Raw genomic sequence first — 10,756 nt, forward strand, 5'->3', positions numbered from 1 at the left:
AGCTGACCTGTTAGTATCAGAGTTAGGAAGAAACTTCCTAAGGACAGACTATTCCATTATTGCTTACTGCATGATTCTCTGTTGAAACATCTGGTGTGGCTGCTGTCAGACTCAGGACACTAGGCTAGACAGACCTCTGGTCTGACGCAGTATGGCAGTTCCCACAGAGCTAATGGAGCAGCATCACAGAGGTGAGACAATACAGGTAGGAGCTACTTGCTGTGCTTTGGCCACAGTAATGGTAAATTATGATGTAGAATCAGTGTCTCAAACAGTCATTGCCCTCTTGGCCACTGGAGCGAGAGTAGCATTTGCAGCTATGAAGAATTTGGATAGGCTATAAAAACAGCAGCCCAGAATGTAGAGTTGAGTTGCCATCCTTGGAAGAACTAGCCAGAAGTTTAGATTCTAAACTTTTGGGGGCAAAAATAGTCTTTTCTTTGTATGGGCGCACACGCACACCCACCTGCAGAGCCTGGCACCGGGGGCCCTCACTCCCTGATCGGAACCTCTGCAAGCTATTGTAATAAGGTGAAAATTAAGCTGTGTCAGGTGCTCCAGTCACTGGGGCTAAGAAAAACATGCTTGAGGACCTTTTTTTTTAAAACCAGAAGGGGAGCAGGGCTAGAAAGAGACTGTGTATTGGCTTGTAGAAGTGTATGTCATTCAGTATTCATGTACACTGGGCATGGTTTAGATTGAGAGTCCAGCTAATGGAAAGCCTAGGCAGAGGTATCTTCCGTTGGGTTAAATGTAATCATAGATGGGTTTAGAAAGTCACTGGCAGTTGGGGTAGAACATAGGTGGAGGAGTGCTCCTGCTTGTCTTTCTTCCTGACAAGTCAAGCAGCTGTATTTCAGACTAGCTTCTTCCAGGCTAACTCAAGGAAGAGCATTCTGCCGTAGTCCTCTTTTGAAGCAGATAGATGTGAATACTTGTGGTCCATGTCAGAGAGGGGAAAGTGCACATCTTGGCGAGCTAAATAAGACTTCCTATCACTGTTGCCAACCGGAGAATCCAGGAGCAGCAATATATATATTAATTAATTATATTATATGTAATCTCAAGCCCGAGTCTGCAAACCATCTGAAGGTAGGCTGTCAGGTGCCCTCACCTGAAGGTGCAGCCATAGATGTTAGCAAAAGGAAGCATTATGAGAAACTACCAGTCAACGTCACAGCAGTTTTATCCAGATATTAAACTAAATTGCTTTAGTACAGGGTCCAATGAAGTAATTTGCAAGCTACCAAATACTGCCAGGCTAGAATTTCTACTGGTCCCAACTAAAGCAGTCTACACTCCGCTAAATTCTACAGGTGGGACATTCCTGATCTGGTACCCTCGAGACTGGTCGGAGGGATTTTTCCATACCAGGAGAGGTCACCTCCAGGCTCTCCCAGGGTCCATCAACAGACCGCACTGGGATTCCCACCCAGCTCTGCTGCCAGCTGATCTGGCTCCCTTTGTATGCTAGGGCTGTGGGGCCACTGGGGCTCAGGGCTGCTGGGACTCCTCTAAACTGGACCACAGAGGCTGAACTTGTATTTAGTTTAATCTGCATTGTTGGGCATCCCAGTTTAATGCCAGATTTAATTATGAGGAGGTACGCACTATAGTTTGAAGCCATTTTATTAGCAATTCTGATTTTAATGCTAATTTGTTTGTAAATTAAGCTTCCTCCTTGCTGTCCTTGTACCCAAGTGGTACAGAAAAGCCATTCCAGATCCAGCTAACTCTACATGGGCTAAAAAGTACTCCTCCGTAGCGGTAAGTCACCTTTTAAAATTATTTTATACTAAGCTTGTCATCTTCACCTTAAAAATGATTTTGGCCATACATGTCTAAACTGTCAGAACCAAAAAAAAAAAAAAAAGTTGAATTTATGGTCAGTGGGATGATAGCAAACTACTTAGTGAATCTTATGGCCTATTAAGATCATCGTATATCTTCCGGATATAAGGACGGTCTAGAAACTTGCTTTTAAGAGTAGCAGTATTAAAAAGGATGTGGCGTGAAAGTCATTTGTATTTGACATGGTAGAAGATACTACTTGAATAATGAATATTTTCCCTCATCTATTAGGATGAGCTGAACTTGCATTCCAATCAGTTCGTAAGCTACTTGAGCAGTTTTGAAGAGCCTGAAACTATAGAAGTAGAAGAAGTCTTCATAAAAAGTGAACCAGCAGCTTTCAAGGACATATCCATCTTCAATATTAAAAGCAGTGAAGATCACCACTGGCCAACAATAGGAAACAGCTTTGAGAAACCCGAGTCTGGTGAACAGAACTCTGAGTACAAACCTTTAGTTGCCAGCACACCAGAGGATGGAGACAATTATAAGTGTCACTTGCCTTACTTGTACAAAAAAGTAATAGTGGAGGAAACAGAACAAATTTCTGAGTACCTTGCCAATCCACTGACGGACATGACTGTGAACTATTTGCCTTCAAACATACTGTCTCCCATTATGGACACGAATGAAGAAGGCAATGAATTTGAATGTAAATCCTTCTCCATTTTCCCAACAACTTCTCTTCTGATGCCAGTGTTTTCTTATGGAGGAAAACTTACCTTGGATGCAGTTAAAATTGACGGCAGTTGTTTCACAGAGTAAACTGTCAAGCTTGAAGATCTGCGCTTTTGTTTTTGAGCCAGGTTCTGTGCACTTTAGTCACATACACAAACCACAACATTATTATTTGTTTGATGTTACCAGCTCTCAATTTAAGTGTAATTCCAAACACCATTAGAAGAGTTAGAATTGTGTTTTGTGTCTGTCTTTGTGAGACAGTATGTTTGCATCTCTTTCTTGTGTGGATCTTATGAGAACTTACTCTTGAAGTAGGGGCTATGTTCCTACTAATAAGAAGTTAGAGTTCTTACAGTGGAGCATACTTGTATATTAACTGCCAAGAGCTTTATTTTAATCTAGACCAGAGATTCTCAGACTAGGGGTGGTGTTGGCACTGAATGTATTTGGCAGGCAGGAGGGGACACGAGTAGCTTTAGTAAAAAACATTACTGTGCACATTTTACCACAGAAATGAATAACTCTTGAGATTTGAGGGAGACAGGGCATCTATCTTACACTCTGTCAGCTGTTCAGTATGATACTTTTCTGCGCTGCTGCTGGTGGCAGCACTGCCTTAGAATAGGGCTGTGTCTAGATTGGCATGATTTTCCGGATATGCTTTTAATGGAAAAGTTTTCCGTTAAAAGCATTTTCGGAACAGAGCGTCTAGATTGGCACGGACGCTTTTCCACAAAAGCAATTTTTGCGGAAAAGCATCCGTGCCAATCTAGATGCACTTTTCCGCAAAAAAGCCCCGATCACCATTTTTGCGATCGGGGCTTTTTTGCGGAAAACAAATCTCAGCTGTCTACACTGGCCCTTTTGTGCAAAAGCTTTGCGCAAAAGGGACTTTTGCCTCAACGGGAGCAGAATAGTATTTCTGCAAGAAGCACTGATTTCTTACAGTAGGAAGTTGGTGCTTTTGCGGAAATTCAAGCGGCCAGTGTAGACAGCTGGCAAGTTTTTCTGGAAAAGCGGCTGATTTTCCAGAAAAACTGGCTAGTCTAGACACAGCCCTGAAGTATGGGTGTCATGGGATGATTACTCTATTCTTAAATGGAATGGTTTGAATCAGTGCCTTACTGTTTTTAATATTGAATGAGAATTGCATTTTTTTAAAATCAGTATATGGGTGTGGGAGAATGTCTACAGAAAAAGCAATTGGAGGGGGGGGGAAGTGATCAAATAAATCTAAGAATCACTGCCTTGTTCTCTTGCAAAACATGGGGAGTGGCTAAATAGAACCCTTTGAAAGCAAATAACTTCAAAGGGCAGATCCAATAGCCGGTACCTCTTCTGCCCTTGAGGGCTCAGACTATTTTAGAGGAGGGAAAGCATGACCAAGGGTCCCTATATTCCTACTCTACATATCACTGGAGTAATCTGTGTACAAAATAATAACATATGAGGTGTCACTTGAAAATTAATAACTCACTGGTCAAATATGGTGAAATATGTAGCTATATTATATGTAAAGTTGTGAATTCCCTCTGACTAATATTAGCACATGTTCAAAACCGGCCAGCTCCGCCTAGGCCCTAGGCAAAAGTTGTTAAACAAGCCTGTCTTAAGTAAAGAAGAGTGAGTTTACCATGGTTTATGTATCAGATGTAAATAGGGTCCTCAAGATAGAAGGGGAAGGAAGGGGCAGGAAATAATTTGGATTTTATCAAAAACAAGTAGGGAAAGAAAGCAGAGAGCCTCTTTTGCCACCAGACTCCATCTCACCTTCACCGATTGGATAAACTTTTCTTGGAAGAATCCACTTCAAAAGGTTCATCAGACTGTAGGAGAATGGGGCAGATATGCCCAAGCTATATGTTCCACCTAAGACAACAAAGGCACCAGTACTTTTGGTCCTCTCAGAGAGAGCTTAACCAATAAAACTTCATTCAATCCTGGAGGTGAAAAAGGCTACCTTAACACACAGCCTTCAACCACAATTTGCTAGATTAAGTTTTAGACACAGGGTTTCATTTTTTTGCTTCTGTGTCTAACTTTATTACATACTTGAATTCATTTAAAATCATATCTTTTGTGAATAAGCTTGTTTTATTTTTAATCTAAACCAATCTGGTGCTGCATGTAAACTGAACTACCTGGTGGCTTCCAGTTTAACTTTTGAGTACTGACTCTTTACAGAGCGCAACAGACTGCAGTATCTGAATAGCACAGGAGAGGGCTGGTCATTGTAGAACATGTTTTGCGGAAAATCCAGGACTGGCAGGATGGTGTGTTTGTTTGTGTGTGTGTGTGTGGGGGGGGGGGGTAGTAACTAAGGCTGGTGGAAGCCAGAGAATGACTGGAATGTTATTGGCAGGTTGCTGAAGTCAGAACTGCTGGACCAGCTGCAATCATGCTCAGATATTCATTGACCTCCAAGGTTGGGAGTGACAGTAGCAAGGCATCATGAGGCACCCACACTACAGGGTAGGAGGAGCCAATGCCTCACTGACCTGGATTGCATCCCAGAACGTGACAGAGCAAGTTGTTGGATTTGGGGGGGGGGGGGGAGGGAGAGGAGGGAGGACAGGGCAGGGGAAGATAGGGGGAGCTCTATCATCTCATCAGGATCATTCACGATCTCATCTTCCTATTTTATAGCTTCTTGCTACTTGAGTGCTGATTGGCTTTGATCTCCAATTATAACTCCCCCCATTGTCCATGGAACAGTGCTAATTAGCACAGCTATTCACTGAACAATCCTTCCTCACAAAAGGCAGTCCAGGCCCATTGCTCCCTCCCAGAGAACATTTACAATACAAGAACAGAGCCCACATTCATAACCTCTCATACAAGTACATGAGTATCATACATAGAATCACCGGAGCATAAAGCTTTCATTTGACACCTCACATGGACCCCTTTGTAGAATTTGGGGCAAACACCACCCGTGGGTGCAACAGTGACTGCTCACTTTAAAATCCAATAATGTGACAATTGCGTACAGATGTAGTCCCCTCATCTCAAAAAAGATATATTGGTATTGGAAAAGATTCAGAAAAGGGCAATGATTGGGGGGTAAGATTGAATGAAAAATTATTAGGGGTTTGGAACGAGTCCCATATTTAATATTAAAAGATTAAAAAGACTTGGACTTTTCATTTTAGAAGAGGAGACGGGGGGGGGGGGGGGAGGGGAGAAGAGATATCATAGAGGTCTATAAAATCAGGATTGGTGTGGAAAAAAGTGAATAAGGAAAAGTTATTTATTTTTCCCACAGTATAAGAACTAGGGGTCACCAAATGAAATTAATAGGCAGCAGGTTTAAAACAAACAAAAGGAAGTTTTTCTTCACACAGCTCACTGTCAACCTGTGGAACTTCTTGCCAGAGGATGTTGTGAAGGCTAGGACTTTAACAGGGTTGCAAAAAGCACTAAATAGATTCATGGAGGTTACGTCTATCAGTGAGCCCAGAATTGTACATAATACTCCTGTAGATGCTTAATCAGAGCAGAGCACAACAGAATTACTTATGTCTTGCTTAGGACACTCCGATTAATACATCTCAAAATGAGGTTTGCTTTATTTTTGCAGTTGTCTCACTGACTCATATTAAGCTTGTGGTCCACTGTGACTCAGATCCCTTTCCACAGTACTCCGTCCTAGGCAGCCATTTCACCATTTTGTGTGGGGAGAACTGATTTGTTCCTTCCTAATTGGAGTACTTGGTATTTTTTATTTAAATTCATCCTATATACCTCAGACTATTTCTCCAGTTTGTCCAGATCATTTTGAGTAGAATTGTGTTCTTCAAAGCACTTCCAACCCTTCCCAGTTTGGTATCGTCCAAACTTTATTAATATACTCTGTCGTTATCAAATCATTGATGAAAATATTGAACAGAACTTGACAACTTATCTCTGGGGAACCTTACTTATTATGCCCTTCTAGCATGACTTAACCATTGATAACTACTCCGTGGGAATGGTTATCAAACCAGTTATGCACCCATCTTATAGAAGCTCCATCTAAGTTGTATTTCCCTAGTTTATTAAGGTCATGCAAGACTGTATCAAAAGCCTTACTAAAGTCTAGACATACCACATCTACCACTTAACACTCCCTGTCCCATCCACAAGGCTTGATACCCTGTCAAAGACAGCTATCAGGTTGCTTTGACATTTGTTCTTTACAAATTTATGCAGACTGTTACTTAACACCTTTTCTAGATATTTGCAAATGGATTATTTCTTCCATGATCTTTTCTTGGTACAGAAGATAAGCTGACTGAACTGCAATTCCCTGGGGCGTCCTTATTTTCCTTTTGTAAATGGACACAGTATTTGCCCTTTCCCGTCTTTTGGACTCTCTCCCGTGTTCCATGACTATAACGGCTCAGATACTGCCTCAATCAGCTCCTTGAGTATACTAGGATGCATTTCATCAGGCCCTGGCAACTTGAAGACATCTAAGTTTTAACTTGTTCTTTCCCTATTTTAGCTTCAGAACCTATTCCACCCTAACTGATGTAGACAGGACTGGGCTGGGCGTTGTCTTCTGCAGAGCCCCTCATTTTGAAAAATGAGACTATTAAAGCTCCCAGTGCAGGAGGAGCCCTTTATTTAGAATATAGGCAGACTAGTCACATCAACTGGACAAGAACTCACTATATGGGTGTTGCTCAGGTTCAATGGCAGCAGCACGTCACCATGAGCAAAATACTCAGGTGTCAAGAGCCTGGTGACATATTTGCAGAAGAATCCCTGTCCTGCTGCGCCATGCACAAAATGACTGGCATCTCAACTTGGCTGCTGCCACCTGAAATTTAACTTTTTCCCTGAATAGCTTCCTTGGCCAAAGGGCCAGAAGAGTGCCTGACACTAGCAGAGACCAGACTGAGACTCAGTCACCATTTTGAGCCCAAGAGGAAGAAAAAAAAAAAAAAACTAAAATTGAGGCTACATTTAATTTTTTTAAGGGACATTAAAATGCCACATTCAAACTCCAGCTTTAGACCATACTCTGATATGTGGCAGAGACACAGGTCACTAATTATGCATGTGGATTTGAGAACATTTAGCTGATTTTTTCTTCTGCCCCAGTCAAGCAGAATGCAACTACAGTGGTGCTCTTGCCCATTATATTCATGTACACATCTGTAATAGCCAGAGAGAACACCCTAGTACATTTTTGCAGTAGGTTATACAGATCACTAAGCAAAAATGAGCCTGCCTTTTTGGGAGAAACATCGGCAGGAAAACAGACAAGAATAGTTGCCAGGAATGAAGCAGCAGGCAACAAGAATCTGCAAGAGCAAAATCTTTTGACTTTTTATTAAAATAGTCTAGATACAGTTTTCAAGTATTTAAATATTTTCTATACATTCTATGATTTTATTGACTTAACGTCTTGGAATTTGACAACTAAATTGTTTTGTTCACATAGTACCCAATGGAAAAGATTGATTTATTAGCTACTATACGATCGATCTGAGGGGCTAGGCTGCAATCACACATTTAACACGAGGCATTTGGTTTTTAAAATGTAAGCATTTCAAACCGATGTGAAAAAATCAGATTTTGAACTTACCTGGATTGGGTTCCTTCCTTCTTTACTTACCATATATGACAGTTTCTTTCAAGGCAGATAAAACTCCAGTAAATGTATTCAACTATTAGCTAGTAGCAATGCACCATTTCAATAATATCCCAAACTGCCTCTGTTGAAATGCTATTTTCTAACTTCTTGATGTAATGATCCTCAATGAATATAAACACATATCTATTAGGGTTGCCAGGTGTCCGGTTTTGAACCAGACAGTTCAGTATTTGAGCTCTCTGTTCAGGAAACAAATTGAGAAAATATAAATGAGGAAATATAAATGTCCGGTATTTTCTAAATAAGATGTAATGTAGATTGCGATGTAATGTCAAGTGTGTCTGGTATTTTTGTTCAAATCATCTGGCAACCCTAATATCTATACTCTCAAAACAATGAGAACACACTCTCCATGTAGGAGAAAAGTACCATTATTGCACAAGACTGCTGCATTTGGCCATAGCTTTTTTCACAGAGCAACATAGGGTCTTGTACTCAGAAGCAGAGGACTTAAACTCAAGTAACTCTTATAGATCTGGGAGAAAACCCTTTGTCTACGACTATCATGACATTCCTGTGGATTTTCTATAAAATACAATCACATTCTCCTGTAGTTAAGCATCAAAACAATAAAATGATGTTCTATCCAGATTTTATATATATATTTATTCTAAAACATTTTAAATGGTTCTTTTTGGTCTTAGAATTTTAAAAAGCCAAATTGTGATCACCTCTAAAATGGTTCCTACAGGGTTCTAGGTCTGAACTCTGAAATAAATGTGTGTCTGCAAGGGAGTTAACCCTATTTAATTAAATCAGTAATTCCCTTGTGTAGGGAAGGTATAATGTGACCAAGCTGACTACCTCAACAGTTGTTCCTCCTTGGCCCTCTGGCTAGCAGAATGCATGGGACAACAGTACCAAGAAAAATGAGGACCATCAATGAGGGATGCAGACAGGGAAGTAGCCCAAATACTTTGACTATTTTTCAACAGCCTACCCCAAATCCTAACAAATTGAGGGGCTATGTCTACTCATTAACATACCTGCTTTTCCAAAACTTCCCACGAGTGATGTACCCAAATGCTTGTTCATTAATAGCTAAACTGTACTGGGACAATGCTGATTATGTACTGTATCGTGTGACTTTTTAAGCGAGATTTTTTAAATTTTAGGTATTTCAAGCATGACGCCCAGATGTTTAGATACATTCGATTTAATTTTTTACATCAGTTTGTTTTATCCTATCACCTACCTTTCCAGTGGGTGGCCTGAATGATTCCATGAGGTATTTTCCATCTCTAAAATATGTAAGCCTACTCACAAATAACCAATCTCTTCTCAAGCATTACAAGTAGTAGCTATTTTCTCTATTCTGCAATAGAGAAATAAGTCACTGAATTTCTAAAATTAGAATGCGTGATTTAGTTTCCCACCCCCCAATATTGAAAGCCTCTTTAAGTTACTTGTAATCTTTTCTACCCATAGACACTTGAGCTAAGATTTTAATACCTGATCTACGAATGACAACTGAATCCAATATATTACAAAGCTTATCTAGCAACTCTAAAGCCTATTTTGAGCATCAGTCAATTGCCATTGAAGCAAAAATAAGTAATCTTGTCCTCGTCTCCCTTCTACACCTAATTTGTGTGTAAGTGGATATTCAGGATATCTGAAGTCTTCTGCCCTTTAACAGGTAGGATTGTATGTCATTTGAAGAAGCAATTTCAGAGCTAGAAGGAAGTCTGAGAACAGGAAAATGGATTATAAAAGTTAGACGCTCCAGAGCCTTTTCAGTAAAATAACTACTACAAAAAGGCACATTGGAATAGTGTGGAGTTGTTAAACTAAATACAAACAAGCCTTTCCTATGCATTTGTATGTTGTTCTACAATAAAAAATGGGGGCAGGCCAGTTTTAAAAAATTATTCCAGTCTGCTTTTTAATGTGAAAATAAAAGTGATTTGCTTTATTGCTGGGGAAATCTTCACAAAACTGTGTCATAGTTCCATCATCACTCCAATACAAAAATCTCAATGCACTCAGGCTCATTTGCAATCACAAGCCTTAGCAAAGGAATTATGCAACTTGACATTAATTTTCTGTGACAAGGGCTTCACAGAGTTTAAATCTGTTAAGACTAACTTAAAGTCAAGTGTTGGGAGGTAGGAGATGAGTTCTATCCCAAACTCATGTCACCTTGGCTAAGTCCCTTAGCCAGTTTCTGCATGGTAGAATTGGATTATTTCTACACTTCACAGTTGTTGCAAGGGCTATTAGTATCAAGACAGTGTTGCTACTTACCCTTGTTATCGAAACACTTCAGTCATGAAACATGTATAAATTATCCACAGTATACAATTTTTCCCAACTATTTCACTGTATCCACTTAGTTACTACTGGCCCACCATTTGTATTGGGGTATATACTCCCACTCACATTCAAGGTAGTTATGCACAAAACCAATTAGTATTGATCAGAATATACTCTCTAATCCCCACAAATATCAGTGGGAGGAACAGTTCCTCTCCCCACCCCACTTCCAAACCATTTGATCCTGGGAGTCGATTGGCAAGTGTTTTTTAGGATCTCTAGGAGCACTTTCATTATTAATTTTACTGTTGTAGTTAGCATGGC

At 40.3% G+C, this 10,756-nt stretch overlaps 1 protein-coding gene across 3 annotated transcripts in view; it reads left to right on the forward strand.

Moving 5' to 3' along the window:
* IL12RB2 (interleukin 12 receptor subunit beta 2) overlaps positions 1-5,688 on the forward strand; it is a 45,923-nt gene extending 40,235 nt beyond the window's left edge. For 2 of the 3 annotated variants that reach the window (XR_016350253.1, XR_016350254.1), the window contains 3 exons: positions 1,674-1,767; positions 2,083-4,964; positions 5,263-5,688. Coding sequence is in view for 1 of the 3 variants with exons in the window: in XM_075936190.2 (XP_075792305.2) it covers positions 1,674-1,767; positions 2,083-2,616 (628 nt within the window). In the remaining 2 variants the exon portion in view is untranslated. Of the gene's footprint in view, positions 1-1,673; positions 1,768-2,082; positions 5,052-5,262 lie in introns of those variants that run through there. The other variant, XM_075936190.2, reaches the window with a different exon arrangement.
* Positions 5,689-10,756: the final 5,068 nt, after the last annotated feature.

The sequence above is a fragment of the Pelodiscus sinensis genome, chromosome 9 (assembly GCF_052426305.1).
Source record: "Pelodiscus sinensis isolate ZL-2025 chromosome 9, ASM5242630v1, whole genome shotgun sequence".
NCBI lineage: Eukaryota > Metazoa > Chordata > Testudines > Trionychidae > Pelodiscus > Pelodiscus sinensis.